The sequence below is a fragment of the Sinocyclocheilus rhinocerous genome, unplaced genomic scaffold, assembly GCF_001515625.1.
Source record: "Sinocyclocheilus rhinocerous isolate Xijiao unplaced genomic scaffold, SAMN03320098_v1.1 scaffold1015, whole genome shotgun sequence".
Classification (NCBI taxonomy): domain Eukaryota; kingdom Metazoa; phylum Chordata; class Actinopteri; order Cypriniformes; family Cyprinidae; genus Sinocyclocheilus; species Sinocyclocheilus rhinocerous.
Genome location: NW_015644379.1, coordinates 392,185 through 409,143, shown reverse-complemented (window position 1 = coordinate 409,143; position 16,959 = coordinate 392,185). Strand labels below are relative to the sequence as shown.

The following is a 16,959-nucleotide window of genomic DNA, read 5'->3' as shown; positions in this document are numbered from 1 at the left end:
GTTTAGTGGTAAGTGCTTCTGAAATTTGCGATGGAAGAAGAGTTGCAAGAACTTAGGGATCTTGTAGCCCAATTGAGGGCTGATAATAAGCGGCTCAGACAGGAGCAAACTCCAGCTGTTATTCCAGGTCCTAGTGTAGCTTCTTCTACTGCTACCACTGGACCTTCTGTGATGCAACAACCCACTGGTACTAGTGCTCCATTATCTGAGAGATTTGTTTTTGTACCCTGTAACGTAGTTTGTAGATCGGGAAGAAGGAGGCGGGAACCGGCGAACATTAAAGATTTTAATAAAATAAACAAACACAAAACGAAAGTAAAGCGGCAGCCCCTCGCGGACGACTGCCGCACACAAAACACAAAATAAACTCCAGGCCTGGTCCTCTCTCGTCCCACTGTCGTCACTCCTCCCTTTTATCCTTCCGGAGCTCCTCCGTGAGACTCGAGACCGGTGAGTGGTGCAAGTGTCGCTCATTATCAATTACTCCACCGGCCTCGCTCCGTTCCCACGGATCTCGGCCCTGCCCCCACTCCTCACATACCCCAATGCCCAAAACTTAGCGGTAGATCCGGCATTACCATTAATGAATGGGTAGAGGAAGCCCAAGCATGTATGCAGGCTCATCATTTGTCTGTAGCTGATCAAGCCTTTTTCCTTTTTGATCATCTAGAGGGTGAGGCCCGGGATGAGATCCGATATTGCTCTGATATAGAGAGGGGAGATCCAGAAAAAAATAATTCAGGCTTTAAAAGAATTGTATGGTTGTTTCCTGTCTTATGTAGCGTTACAGCAGGCCTTTTTCTCCAGTAAGCAACAGGAGGAAGAGACGTTGTTAGAATTCTCCATTGCATTGATGGCCCTCCTGGAGAAAGTGAAACAGCAGTCACCTCATGCCATACCAAATGCAGAAGCTTTATTGCGTGACCAATTTGTTGAGCATGTCATTGATATCGGCCTCCATCGAGAACTTAAGCAATTAGTCCGTCATCACCCTTCCTCTACACTTTTGGAGGTGCGTAGTGAGGCCATTCGATGCGAACGGGAGGGAATGCCTGAGGGTGCAAGGGGATGAAGTCAGTCTGTTCCATTGGCTTATGGGGTTCAGTATGCTCTGCAGGGTGAGTCGCGTATAAGTCTTAGTAGCTGTCCTTCAAAGTCAGAGTTAACTGAACTAAGGGAAATGTTAAAATTGCAACAAGAGCAGTTAAATCAGCTCACCCAAGGTTTTGCTCGTTTACAGGCCCCTAATTCACGTAGCCGATTCCCACGTTATGGTCATGTAATATGTATGAGATGTCAACGCCCTGGCCATTTCGCTCGGGAGTGCAATGGGGAACTTTCGACTGGTAGTAGGCAGTCTCGTCCATCGCAGCAGTTGGAAAACTAATCCCCACTGAGCTGCAGAGCCACAGCTCGGTTGGGGAGTCATCCGGCTCAAGTGTTGTAAATGGTACCACTCCGGCATCTTGTTTAGTGTCCTCCTGCCCTCATCTTAATGTTCTTATTGGCTGGGTCCAGGTGCCCTGCTTGATAGACACTGGCTCTATAGTATCTACAATTACAGAGAGTTGTTTTCTCCAATATTTTGAGCCATGGGGGCAGGAGCGACTTAAGTCTCGTCAGTGGTTGCAACTTACTGCTGCCAATGTTCTCGTGATTCCTTACATTGGTTACATGGAGCTAGACGTCGAGCTTTGTGGTAAATTAGTTCCAAATTGTGGCGTGCTGGTTGTCAGGGATCCTCCTGGTAGTTCTGGTTTGTATGTCCCTGGTGTGTTAGGAATGAATGTTCTTAGCCGGTGTTACCAGGAACTCTTTGGGCAACACGGTGTAGCTCTTTTTGATTTACCTGCGGTGTCACAGGCACCTAGTTCCGTAATGCATGAGTTGCAGCATTGTCGTCAAGTTAATACTCAGATTTCTGTTGATCGTGCTGGTGCAGTTAGAGTGCGGGGGCGTGTCGCATTCCGGGGGGCACGATGAAGCTCGTAGCAGCAACCTGTTCAGAGTGTTATTCTAGTGGTACTGTGTTGTTTGAGCCACCTGAGGCGGGTTTGCCTGCTAGGTTGCTGGCTTCCCCTGCACTGGTCCAAGTGACCCGGGGCACAGTTTATATACCCGTGGTGAATGTGCGTGTTACTGAGGTTGCACTTTACCCTAGGACATCTTTAGGTACCCTGAACGGTGTTTTTGTTATTAGTTTGCCTGAAGGCGTTAGTGAAGTGAGGTCAGTCACTGCTATGGTGGGTGCTCATACTACTCTGGTAGGCCCTACTGTACAGGAGCAGATTACTTCTGTAGATTTGTCAGTTTTGTCAGGGGAGGAACAAGCTCAGGTTAAGGGCCTGCTTCAAAAGTACCACTTTGTGTTCTCAGCCCATGAGGGGGATTTAGGGTGTACTAACCTCCTTTCACATGATATTCCTCTTTTAGATGATACCCCTGTCAGGCAACGGTACAGGAGGATACCCCCTTCAGAGTATGAGGTAGTGAAAGCACATATTAACCAACTGCTGGAGTCACAGGTGATCAGAGAGAGCTGCAGTCCATACGCCTCTCCCATTGTCCTGGTTAAAAGAAGGACTGTAGTCTACGGATGTGTGTAGACTACCGTCAACTAAATTCTAAAACCAGGAAGGATGCCTTCCCTTTTGCCTCGTATTGAAGAGTCCCTGGATGCTCTGACAGGGGCCCGCTGGTTCTCCACAATGGATCTGGCTAGCGGGTATAACCAGGTCCCTTTCACGGAGGCTGACCGACCCAAAACTGCTTTTTGTATTCCATTTGGCCTATTTGAGTGGAACAGAATGCCGTTTGGTCTCTGCAACGCTCCCAGCACTTTCCAGCATCTGATGGAGAGGATGTTTGGTGACCAACAATGTCAGTCCTTGTTGTTGTATCTGGACGACATTGTGGTGTTCTCTTCCTCCGTGGCCCAACATTTAGAAAGGCTGGAAGTGGTCTTGGGTCGATTAGGGATTGAGGGACTTAAAGCCAAGTTAGAGAAGTGTGCATTCTTTCAACGCGAGGTAAAGTATTAAGGACATATCGTGTCACCTCAAGGTGTTGCTACAGACCCAAGCAAGGTTGAAGTAGTGGCCCAGTGGCGTACTCCAACTAGCGTTTCGGAGTTGCGCTCTTTTCTAGGCTTACCGCCATTTTGTGGAGGGGTTTGTCAAGTTGGCAGCCCCTCTGCATAAACTGGTGGCTGAACTGGCAGGAGGCAAGTTAAAGAAATGTAGGGGACAGAGTTTTGGTGGTGCCTGGACAGAACATTGTCAGAGTAGTTTCGAGGCATTAAAGAGTAAACTTACCTCTGCTCCTGTTCTCGCTTACGCTGACTTCTCCTCACCTTTCATTCTAGAGGTCGACACTAGCTATACTGGCTTAGGGGCCGTTCTTTCCCAAGAACAACGAGGAAAGGTGCGGCCTATTGCCTATGCCAGTCGCAGTCTTAGGCCCACTGAGCGCAATATGTCCAATTATAGCTCTATGAAGTTAGAGTTCTTGGCGCTCAAGTGGGCCATGACTGAGAAGTTTCGGGAATATTTGCTAGGGCACAAATGTGTAGTCTTCACTGATAACAACCCCCTTAGTCATCTTGCGTCAACAAAGCTTGGGGCTACTGAACAGCGTTGGGCAGCACAACTTGCTGCTTTTGATTTTGAGATAAAGTATAGGTCGGGGAAAAGTAACCGAAACGCAGATGCCCTGTCGAGGCGGTACCCACCTGATGTCTGCAGTCCTTCATGCTGTGCAGCAAGTGGGAGGTGTAGATGTGGTTTCTCAAGCCACTCAAGCAATTATTTCTGTTCTGCCTAGCCATTGTGCTGCCGATTTGAGTTCTCTGCAGTAGGCAGACCCAGTTATTAGGGAGGATCTGCCCTTTTGGAAATGAAAAGTGTTCCCTAGCGTAGAAGAACGTAGAGTGTTGTCTAAGTCCAGTTTAATTTTGCTCTGTCAGTGAGATCGTTTTGTGGAAAGAGCCGGTGTGTTATACCAACGGGTGTGTCGTCCTGATGGGGGTGAGGAGCTTTATCAGTTGATTTTGCCCACCATCTTGAAAGCTGAGGTTCTGACACAGCTTCATCAGGAGCATGGACACCAGGGTATCGAGCGAACCACTGAGTTGGTATGGCAACGATGCTATTGGCCAGGTATGTCTTCTGAAGTGGCCCGTTGGTGCCAGGAGTGTGAAAGGTGTCAGTCTGCTAAAGATGTTCAGCCCGTTGCCCGTAGTTACATGGGCCATCTGTTGGCTTCGAGGTCAAATTAGATTTTAGCTATTGATTTTACTATGCTTGAACCTTCTTGTTCAGGCATTGAAAATATTTGAGTAATGACTGATGTTTTTACTAAATACACCCTGGCTGTCCCTACACGGGACCAACGTGCCGAGACTGTGGCCCAGGTTCTTGTTGTGGAGTGGTTCTATAAGTTTGGGGTTCCTGGTCGGATTCATTCTGACCAGGGCCACAACTTTGAATCCTCCCTTATCCAGCAGCTCTGTCACCTCTATAAGGTTGAGAAGTCTCAGACTAGTCCCTACCATCCGGCCGGAAACAGCAAGTGTGAGTGCTTCAATAGGACTTTGCATAACCTCCTCCGCACTTTGCCTGTTTCTAAAAAGAGAGACTGGGTGTCTTGTCTTCCGCAGATACTCTTTTGTTATAACGCCACCCCGCATCAAGCGACTGGGGAGTCCCCATATTATTTGATGTTTGGACAAGAACCGTGGCTCCCAGTTGACTTTTTGCTGGAGGGAGTTCAGGAGGCGGTGGCAGGTAATATATATTGACGTTAGAATATTGTTAGCCTATCAGCAGGCATAGGTGGGTGTATAAAGGGCTGATTTGTGTCAGTCGGATGTGTCACTCAAGTGCCCCCGCCCCTCTCTGGTACTGGCGTTCGACACTGATGTGTGTTTTGTGGCTAATTCAGTCACGGCTCACTTAGGGTTGATTTTGTGCGTCTATTGGAAAGGTAAGCATTACAGCAGTGTGGTTTGGCATCTTTTTGTATTGGTTTGTTATATTAATGTTAGCGTTTCTGTACCATTTATAGCCGTATGAGATGTCAACTGGTTAATGTTTGCGACTGGTGTTTGGTCGGACTGCCTAATCGGCATCCCGTTCCTCTCAGCCCCTTGCTTCTACACTGCTTCGCATCGTACTGGCTCTGCTTTGGTGTTGCGGTTGTCTGCATTATCCAGTTTCTGTTAGTGTCAACTTTTGCTTCTATACTGTTCAGTGCTCACACCGGCCCTGTCAATTTAATGCGGCTGACTGCTGCAGTGTCCGGTATGTATAAATGAAACATGTTTAAGGGTGTCAGGTTTCATATATTTGAATTACCCTTATTTAATGACATGTTATTGTCTCTTTTTTTTAGTAATATGTTGGAGGGTTCCTGCTGCAGTGCATGTGGTTTAGTCTGAACATCAGTACCCAGAAATAAGACAAAATGAAAATGACATCGAAGCTTTTCTGAAGACGGTTGGTTCTTTTCAAAGATACATTCATGTTAAAACACCGGTGCTGCATTTTAATTATAAACGCGCAGTTTATTCAACAAAGTATAAGCCTTTTGGAAAATCTATTTACTCAATGTATGGTAAACACTGGACAGTGTTATAAGTCAAATGGCCAAGTGATAACAAAAATAAAAGAGTTCACATATTACACAGCCCGCTGCTCATAACTGCTTATTGTGCACTGGCCACAAGCGTTGACATCGTGGATGCTATTGTCGGACCTACACACACATTTCATTCTCATTCCGGTGTAATAATCAAGGAACTTTGCTGCCGTACCATGGGTGCAACAGGCGCAATGATATTACGCAGCGTCTAGTGGAGTGTTCCTTTAAAGGCACAATATGTAATTTTTTGCGTATTCAAAACAAACAAATTATATCTTCTTTTATGTTCAACATAAGAAGGCAACTCATACAGGTTTGGAACGACATGAGGGTGAGTAAATGATGACAGAATTTGCATTTTTAGTACGGAAAATAAACAAAAAAAAGTCTGTGTTGGCGAGCGTTTCGAACACGCGCTAAAAGACACCGCGCCGTGAGACGCCAGTAATGAAAGCACTGAGCTACCAAACTGCACTGGTTCAGCTGCAGATTTCTGGATTGAAGACAGGATTTTACTCTCGCGCCACATTGTACAGCTGGCTGAATCAAGGAAATGTGACCGTGTTAACTTGTGACCTGTGTTTGACCTATTATGAAAATAAACCATAGTAGAAAGCTGACTACATTTTATGGTTTATGATATTAAAGTACATTTCAAAGACTCTCAGACAATGTAAATTTGTGGCTGCTATGGTTTAATTACAAACGCTATTGTTAAACTATATTTAGTAAAAACATGGTACATTTTCTATAGCTGATGTCTCATTTGATGAACGCTATGAACGTTATTTCCACATTGTTTTGCCGTTATTTTCTCGTATAAATACTTTGGAAGCATGTCACTTGATTTCTTTATTGTAGTAAAAAGATAAATTGTAGTTGAAACGCTGTTTATAAATATTACATTGTAAACGTGTTAACTTGTGATTGGCATTCACTAGCTGGTATTTTATTTGATTATACCATTATATAGCCTAAATTTTATCCTGTATTCGAAAAGCTGCATCTAAATGTTATAATGTTACTTTGTAAACGTGTTACCTTGTAACTATTGCGTTCCCTAGCCGATTAATTCTAATTATAAAGTTATTTTCTGCTTGTGAATATATTTGCAGTCGATATGTAGGCTAATATATAGACCGTAAATGTTCACACGGTTAATCAGCATTAGAAAATAAAATAAGTAAAAAAATATCACAGCAGTTTGAGACAGCTTCGAACCCATATAAAATAGTTCTTTTCATTTTTGTATACGACACGTGCAATCACGTTGAGCTATCCAACCACACTAATACACTTCTATTTGTACACAAGCTTCTTTTTATGCTGTGACTTAACATAATTTTCTCGTCAAAATACTGCTTATAAATTATGTAAACCATTAAGCTAAATTATCATATGTTTTGATATACAATTAGAAAAAAAATACACATTGTGGAAAGTAACAAAATTAACGCAGCAAAATATTATCGCATATAAGGATGCACCATAGCCTACAGTAAGCTGTGATAGCGGTTCACTGCCTTAACATATTAGCATTTAGAATGTAGTATTTTACAATTTAAGGGGTCCAACTATATTTTAAAAATGCAGTAAAATGTTTTTAAAGGCCATCAATCTACTAGTGTGAGTATCTAAAGCGACACAGAGGTTGTGGGTGATTTTTATTCACTACAATCAAATAAAGAAGTCAAATGACAGTTTCCAAAGTATTTCTACGAGAAAATAGTGGCAAAACAACGTGGAAATAGCATTACTGCGTTCATCAAATGAGACATCAGCTATAGTTTCTGAAGAAAATGTACCATGTTTTTACTATAGTAAATATAGTTTAACGATAGCGTTTGTAATTAAACTATAGTAGCCAAAAATTGACATTGTCTGAGAGTCTATGAAATGTACTTTAATATCATAAACCATAAACTGTAGTCAGCTTTTTACTATGGTTCATTTTTATAATAGGTAAACACAGGTCACAAGTTAACTGTCAGGATAAAAGGACCCAGAAGCAAAGGCAAGTCAAACAGAGGATTTATTGTCCACAAAAACAAACTTAGGCAGTCTGCCGTTCACTGGCCGTATTCGGCGGTCGCAGGACTGGACTTTAACACAGGAGCACTGGAACATAAGGGTTGACTTGACTTGAGAGTTCGGGGCGCCACCCCGGGCTGCAGGTCGAGGAGCGACTACCTCTTAGACTGTACGGACCAGAGGACAGCGTCCGGAGGAGAGCGAACTGCTGGCAGCGGGGAGCTGGGAGACTGGGCAAAAATCCAGGTAAGTCACACGACAGGACTCGACAGTGCCCTCTACCCAGTTAATTTGGGGATTATGCGGAGTTAACCAGGGGTGTCCTAAGACGATAGACGTTAAGGGGGAACGGGAAAAAAAAATGAAATGGTCTCTTGGTGATTGCTGGAAACGGTGAGACTCACCGGGACGGTGGCTCGAAGGATCTTGGAGAGGATGCGACCATCCAGGGCATAGATGGTGGGAGGGTCTCTTAGCACTTGAAGAGGAATGCCATGATCGATAGCCCAGTCCTCATCCATGAAGTTCCCCTCTGCCCCTGAATCAACAAGGGCCGCACAGGGAAAAGAGGAGCCCCCACAGCGTAGGCAGGCCTCGAGGAAGGTACGAGTCCTATGAGATGGGGAAGAGGTAGTCGCGCTCGCCAGTACTCCCCGGTCTACTGGCGAGCTCTCTCTTTTACTGGACACCTTGCGGCAAAATGCCCCGGAGCACCACAATACATGCAGAGACCCCCCGTAATGCAGCGCTCTGCAGCAGAGATACGGAAACCCCCTAGCTGCATGGGCTCGGGTTCAAATGTGGCCACTACCAGAGGTGGAACGGCAGGCGAAACCGCCCGTTGCTCAGGAACGGAGATGCGGGCACGGTGGCGCGTCTTAAAGCGCTTGTCGATCCGGATGACCAGTTCAACCAGCTGGTCCAAGCGGGACGGTAGGTTGCAGGCGAGAATCTCCTCTCTTATCTCCCCAGAGAGACCCTCCAGAAAGCAGGCAGTGAGGGCCGGCTCGTTCCACTCACAGGTGGCCGCTAGGGTGCGGAACTCGACTGCATAATCGGCAGCAGACCGCCTACCCTGGCGAAGTGTGGCTTGTTGTCAAGACGCCTCGAGGCCATAAACGGAGCGGTCAAACACCTTTATCATCTCCTCCTTAAACGAAGAGAATCACTCGCAGTAGTCTGCCTCCGACTCCCACATTGCCATTCCCCAGTCACGAGTCCGCCCAGTCAGGAGAGAGAGTAAAAAAAGCTACCCTGGAGCGATCATCGGCATAAGTAGTAGGTTGGAGGGAAAAGTCCACCTCACACTGCGTCAAAAAGGTTCGGCACTGTGTGGGCTGTCCAGAATAGCAAGGAAGATTGTTAATGCGTGGTTCAGGAGGATTACGTGGCTGAGGCATGGCCGGCTGCTCAGGACGCAGGCTCTGCAGCCGATTGTTTAAATCCGTCACCTGGGCTGACAGGCTATCCACGGCGAACCTGGCGGCGGCGAGTTCCTCCTCGTGTCGGCCCAGCATTGCGCCCTGCAATCCACTGCTGATCGAATTGGAGTCTCCTTCGCTGGGTCCATCTGTGGCCAGACAATTCTGTCAGGATAAAAGGACCCAGAAGCAAAGGCAAGTCAAACAGAGGATTTATTGTCCACAAAAACAAACTTAGGCAGTCTGCCATTCACTGGCCGTATTTAGCGGTCGCAGAACTGGACTTTAACACAGGAGCACTGGAACATAAGGGTTGACTTGACTTGAGAGTTCGGGGCACCACCCCGAGCTGCAGGTCGAGGAGCGACTACCTCTTAGACTGTACGGACCAGAGGACAGCGTCCAGAAGAGAGCAAACTGCTGGCAGAGGGTAGCTGGAAGACTGGGCAGAAATCCAGGTAAGTCACACGACAGGACTCGACTAGACAGTGCAGAACTGGACTCGACTGGATCTCACAAATGACAGAAAAGAGAGCCAAGAGACTGACATGAAAGCACAATAATCTGGCAAAGAGCCTTGTCACACGCAGAGAGAAATCGAGAGGTAAATCAGCGTAAAGAGGGAACAGATGCGGTCCCAATCAACGCAAGTGCTGATTGTAATCACGAACAGCTGAGTCAAGGATAGCACTACACGAAATAGAGAAGAAAAAGAAAACTAGAGGCAAACCCGGCTCATGACATTAACACGGGTCACATTTCCTTGATTCAACCAGCTGTACATTGTGACGCCGAGAGTAGAATCCTGTCTTCAATCAAGAAATCTGCGGCTGAACCAGTGCAGTTCGGCAGCTCAGTGCGTTCATTACTGGCGTCTCACGGCGCAGCATCTTTTAGCGCGTGTTCGAAACCCACACCAACACAGACTTTTTTGTTTATTTTCCGTTCTTAAGTCGCTACAGGCGATCATACCAATAATTTGTAATCTTTACAAGAATATCAAAATCATGTAATGAGCAAGTGTGCATTTATTAGACAGCTTAATATCACGTCAGTGATATATCATCTGGAGCGGAGACCTGAACCAGGAAGCTGGTCACCAGATAACACGGTCACCAGTTAAACCGTAAAACCGGCATCAATTCTTGTAGGGTAAAACGTAATTACGCTTTCGAAACGGTCTGTTTTGCCCTGCCATCATTAGCTGAAGCTGTGTGTGAACAAGAAGCGGCTGCAGAGTGTGATTCTGTGAGATGCTCCGTCTCTCAAGGCTGATTTATACTCATCGCGGCTGCAAGTTCGCTTGGGTGCGCGCGACAAATATGACTTCATCGCGGTGTTGCCGGAAGTTCCCTTTGAGTGTGCGCGAACTCATTTCGCGTGGCGGTGTGCACGGCATTTTTTGTAACTTTCCGTGCAGCTCCGCATCCTAAGATGCACGAGTTCAGGATGATTCTAGCCGAACATGCACGTCTGTGCCGGCGTTTGTGTGAAACAGAAGCAGTTTCATGTGATGTTCAAACTCCATCAGGTGCTTTTTGATGCTTTGACGGAAAACAATGCATAGTTTTTTTTTGCATAGTTTGTCCAAGGCTTTTTATTTGAAGTACGTTTTATTTTTATTGTATAAAAATAGAACTAGAATTCATTTAGATACTGATTATACACTATTTGCTTAAAATTGTCTTGTGTTTGATGCGAAATAAAGCCAATAGTTTAAGATTGTTTTAAGTTTGTTCATAAATAAATTATTAATTCATCAACTCATTCATCACGTGAGAAGACTTGTACCGGCCATAGACTGTAAAAAAAAGATGGACGACGTGTCTCCTATTCCTTCCACAGTAGAAAAGTGAAGCCAAAACGTCTCAGTATGGCCACTGCCATCTTGAGTAAATGACGTCATTTGGAGCCCGAGTCTGTGCAGTAGAGATTCGTTTGGAGCCAGAGTCTGCGCAGTAGTGTCGTGAGGTGGAGCTGCGGTATCAAACTCCACCCAAACTCCCGCAGACCCAATCAACTACAACGACATGCCCCGTTTTTATAGCATCAAATTACTAGCTAAAATCATACTTATCACAAAAACAAACAATTTAACATATATCAGCGTGATACCAACTACCTTAAATGACCAAAATCATCTTTCGGAAAAATGTATTGGAAGCGTCATTTATTTTGACTCAAGTCCCATTCGTTTACATGGAGCGGGTGGGGTTTATGACCTGTACTGCAGCCAGCCACCAGGGGGCGATCAAAGAGCCCGCAGCTTCACTTTTCAGGACGTGTGAGGCACACCCGGTACTGGCAAATGACTTCTTCTCACCGGTGATTCCCGATGGTTTTAGAAGAAAATTACTCCTCATCGCCCCCTGTCATTTCAAAGTAGTACAACGGCAAACGCGACAAGTATAAAAGTTTGGGAAGGTGTGCGCGCAGTCAGCGGAGGTTCGCGGAGCGGAGCCAGGCTAAAGTATAAATCACGCTAAATCACGCAGCCCAGAGAGAGATTCTCCGGCGTTCCGCAACAACGCTTAGACGCCCGCAGATGCGCCTGCCTATAAATCGGCCTAATTTGCAGCACAATAGGCCGATGCCGATTAATTAAAAAATGACAAAAATCGTCCGATTAATCAGCTGGCCGATCAATCGGTCGACCTCTAATCCAGTGTGTGATTTAAGTGTTCCCTTAATTTTTTTTGAAAAGTGTATACATAGCTGTGCGGCATACTGGACATTATCTGCTTATTGTGACATTGGGACTTTTCTCAACATTAATGACTTTTCTCTTCCTCAGACGACCACTGCACCTATTTACTGCTCATCTTACCTTGTGTCCTGCTGGACCTGTCTCACCACGTTCACCCTTGCCAGGCAGTCCTTGTTCTCCTCTCTCTCCCTACAAAATATTTTATTTATTTATTTATTAATTATTTTTACAGTGATGTTTTTTTTTTTTGACCAGCTAAAACCAGCTTAAAAGGTACACATTTTGATATTACAAAAGTGATTTAGATCAGTGGTTCTCAACCAGGAGACCATGGTACACTGTAAACTTCCAGGTGGTCCTCAATAAGTGTTAAAATGATTTACATATAGTTCTATTAAAAATCTTAATTAACAGCTAAAACCAGCTTAAAAGGTACACATTTTGATATTATAAAAGTGATTTAGATCAGTGGTTCTCAACCAGGAGTCCATGGTACACTGTAAAATTCCAGGTTATCCTCAATAAGTGTTAAAATTATTTACATATAGTTATATTAAAAATCTTAATTAACATAATAATAATAATATTAATAATAATAATAATCATCATCATCATCATCATCCATATAATACATCAATAATACATAATATTTATGATTTTGTATATTTTTACTACAGTAGAAGTACCAGAAGTACATGTCAGCTTAGATGGAAAGGCCTTCAAATACTGTCTTGGACAAAGGGGACTTTGAAGTCAAACAAGCTGAGATTCACTGAATTAAACAACTCGTCAATCAGTACTGCATTATTCATAAAGTTTATTTATTACCTGGAGATAACTTGAAAAACACACATAAACCGTATATTTTCACAATCGTGTGTTTATTGTCTTCATGTTTTTTTCTGCTTTTTATTCAGCTCAGCTACAGCAATAGGAAACCCTAATATGCTTTTGTCCATATTAGGGTTTCCTGCAACATCATCATCATCATCCATATAATACATCAATAATACATAATATTTATGATTTTGTATATTTTTACTACAGTAGAAGTACCAGAAGTACATGTCAGCTTAGATGGAAAGGCCTTCAAATACTGTCTTGGACAAAGGGGACTTTGAAGTCAAACAAGCTGAGATTCACTGAATTAAACAACTCTATAATTAAAAAAATGAATAAATTCAGAACAGGATTATAATACAATTCTATTTTAAATAAGACAGAAATATTTTTTCTACAACAACAACAGTAGCCTAGTGTTTACAACAGCAAAACCACCATACCCTGTACACTCAATAATAAGAATAGGCCTAATTTAATTCCATTTCTATTTTCAGAGTGATTAAGAGGTGCAAAGAAATATTTATTTAACTTTTAAACTTAAAATGGTCTTTTCTGTTCATGTGCCCCTTTTATACTTTGAGCACCTGCCCCTCCAAAGGTCTCTGCACGGCCCTGATGAACAATCATAATATAAAACATAAATATAATGAGTTTGCGTACATAGTGAGGCACAATTGTTGTTATTTAAGGATAAAACTGTGGGTCATATTAGTAGGGTTAAAAATATAAAAACTTTATATTTTTTGGTTGTACTTCAATCACAATAAAAGGGCAGCTGTTTCTTAAGACCACAAAATGAGCGAATTTCATCAACATCAAAATATTTAAAGATAGATGAATTAAACCTGTCGCTCGTATCTTTTAAGTTGTTGCGCTTGTAACGTCATAGGTCACATGATAACATCAACATGGCGGATGAAGTCCGGATCTCATTCATACTTAACGAGATTTGGCTGTAGAGTATGTACTCTTTTAGCGCTCGTTAAGTAAGTACTTATTGATATTAAGTACCTACTCATTGAGTATGCGATTTCGAACGCAGCCATTGATTAGATTTTTTTTCATAGGTGCCTCACTGCATTGCCTCTTACATAAATCTTACTTATTTAATCAAATACTAATTTAATATGTACATTGGTTTAATAATCTAAGTAATAAAAAAGTCTGGTAAAAATAGTTTAAATTGAGCTTTTTTCTCAGTAGATTGCAGAGTAGTGCTCCCACACAAACTGAACAAACTTTTTTAGTCATTTGTTGTTTGTTAACCTTTCAGTCCTTAACAGAGCTGTCACTGACACATCTGAATGAAACCACAAACAAAGACCACAATATTAAACTGTGATATATATCATCACTGGCTGTGTTACAAACACACCTTAGTTCCTGGCAGGCCTGGAAGCCCAGGCTCACCTTGAGGCCCAAAGAATCCAGGTTCACCCTGCATACAGAAGCAACACATGGAACTGTCTGTCAATTACTAGGACTCAAGTCAAGTATCTAAATTAAAAAGGTGGAATACTGTAGACAAAAACATTCCATAGCAGGTGTGTATATTTGTCATTAAAGATGACCAACATTAATATAAAATTCTGATGTAAAAGCATTCATGGTACTATACAAGAAGAGGAATGTTGCAAAATATCTAGTGCTAAATAAAACACTGTATCTTTGTACTAGCATTGATATTTTCAACACGTTCTCACTCTCAACTCGTTACATATTGACGCTTGGTCAGGACAACTTGGCGTCATATTTGACGCACAGGGTACCCCTTTAGCGTAATTTTTCAAGGTGCAGGGTCCTCCATGCAGGGTCCTCCTTCTTTAAATAAGGAACCCTTAGCCTTATATATTGCACATATGTTGGGGTGTGATTTTTCAATATAAACAGTCACAACAGTTTTATTTATATTACACTATTACACTATTAGCACGTAACCCAACCCCTGACCCTAAACCTACCATTTGTCAATAAAACACAAGATATAACAGGCAGATACTGACTGTAGAGTCATCATTTATTTAAAAAGTATTAATATTCCAAGTCTTCCGAGGCAAAATGATTGATTTGTGATAGTTATGTGTCGTTCGCGAACGAGCCTGCGCCGGACCTAAGAGCCGATTCTTTGTAGCGAACAAGAAGAGCCGATTCCCGTCGGGGAGAGTCGAATCTTCAGCTGGAGCCTTCTATTTTAGCCCAATTTACATTACATTACATTTACATTTAGTCATTTAGCAGATGCTTTTATCCAAAGCGACTTACAAATGAGGACAATGGAAGCAATCAAAATCAACAAAAGAGCAAAAAAACACGCAAGTCTCAGCATATAACAAGTCTCAGTTAGCTTAATGTAGTACACGTAGCAAGGTTTTTTTAAAATTATATAATAAATAAAAAGAAAACAGATAGAATAGAAAAAGAATAGAGCAAGCTAGTGTTAGTTTTTTTTAAGAAAACAAGCAGTTAGTAAATTAATAGAGTGCAAGTCTAAAAGGGGCAAGTTTTTTTTTTAAAGAATAGAATTAGAATAGAGAGTGCTGGAGTTAGAGGGTCAAATAAAGATGGAAGAGATGTGTTTTTAGCCGATTCTTGAAGATGGCTAAGGATTCAGATGCTCGGATTGAGTTGGGCAGGTCATTCCACCAGGAGGGAACATTTAATTTAAAAATCTGTTGAAGTGATTAGGGCTGGGACAATAAATCGATGCATCGCGATTCGTGGATTGATTCTGAGATTATCGGAATGCATCGTGATTCTCTCTCGAATCGATTCTGAGCTTAGTTTTTAACAGCAGATGGCATGCTAGGCTAGTTTTTAACCGCACACTCAAATGCTTACGAAGAAGAGCGCTTGTGCGTTCGGCTGAGTAATGTAAGGGGTTAAATGTACTTGCACATCGGCTTTTATGCTTCTAATGCTTTTATGATGCGAGATTAATGTAAACACAGCTCAATGTGAACATCCTTGTAATTCGCTTCAACCTTTTCAAACTTTATGAATGATTGTTTTAGGTTCAAGTGGTGTGTGTGTGTAAGGAACTGGAAGCAAGCGGAATAAGGCTATTTCTAAAGCACGCAGTGCCATCTGCTGTTAAAAACTAAGCTCAGAATCGATTCAAGAGAGAATTGCGATGCCTTCGGAAAATCGCAGAATCGATGCAGAATCATTTCGTGATTCGCGATGCATCAATTTGCTGTCCCAGCACTAAGAGTGATTTTATGTGGGAAGTGAAAGTGATCCCTTTGGGATAGCACAATAAAGCGAGGTTCACTTGCAGAATGCAAGCTTCTAGAGGGCACATAAGTCTGAAATAATGAATTGGGTGCAGAGCCAGTGGTGGTTTTGTAGTCAAACATCAATGCCTTGAATTTTATGCGAGCAGTTATTGGTAGCCAGTGCAAATTTAGCAATTGTGAATGGTTTGTGTCGACTAGAAATCAGTGGTTAAGTTGTATTTACAACACTGTTCCAGCAGGGGCGCAACTGCACATTTGTCGAGGGGTATGCAAGATCAGTGTCGGTGCCCCCCGTATTCTAGTAGCCTCTAACAGTAACTCACAAAGAAAACTTTCTGCAACTCAATGACCAAAAGCCCATTCACCAGCTTGTGCATGGAAGGATACAAACTCATCAGGAGTGAAAAAAGTGACAAAAGTTTGAAACCCCTTCACTCTTTTTTAATTCCATAGGGGAAAAAGTGAAAAGTAAAAAAAAGAAAAAGGAATTTAGGTAAAGGGGTGCAGAGCCAGTGGTGATTTTGTAGGCAAACATCAATGCCTTGAATTTTATGCGAGCAGTTATTGGTAGCCAGTGCAAATTTAGCAATTGTGAATGGTTTGTGTGTTGGTAAGCAATTTTTTATTCAGTGTTTTCATAAAAGCCTTCTTTTTATGCATTTTTTTGTTACAAAAAAAAAAAAAACATTCGGCTAATCACATGGGAGGATAGACTAGGATCATACCATTATGTGAAAGAAGGAAGAGGGGCACACGCTCCGAAGATAACGAGTGTAGTGGTAAAGACCAGGTACACAGAGCGACTAAGAGAGAGACGGGGGAGCCGGATTTAATAATAATAATAATAATAATAATAATTCCTTACATTTACGTAGCGCTTTTCTGGGTACTTAAAACGCTTTACATAGAAAGGGGGAATCTCCAAGTAGTTTCGCTTTCACAATGAAACACAGCGTCACACACGGTGGGTTTGAGTGAGCGGAGGCCGGCGGATTCAACGAAGGAGCAGCTTGCGGCAACCCCATGTGACGACCCCGGGCTGGACTCCGCTTCGTCCACGGTGAAAGCCGATCCGGCGATC

At 43.0% G+C, this 16,959-nt stretch overlaps 1 protein-coding gene across 1 annotated transcript in view; it reads right to left on the bottom strand.

Annotated features, from left to right (window-relative positions):
- col25a1 (collagen type XXV alpha 1 chain) overlaps window positions 1-16,959 on the bottom strand; it is a 345,048-nt gene that overhangs the window by 49,451 nt on the left and 278,638 nt on the right. Inside the window, exons 15-16 of the mRNA XM_016575979.1 lie at window positions 14,018-14,080; window positions 11,920-11,988 (exon numbers count right to left, since the gene is read on the bottom strand). Coding sequence (XP_016431465.1) covers window positions 11,920-11,988; window positions 14,018-14,080 — 132 coding nt within the window. The remainder of the gene's footprint in view (window positions 1-11,919; window positions 11,989-14,017; window positions 14,081-16,959) is intronic.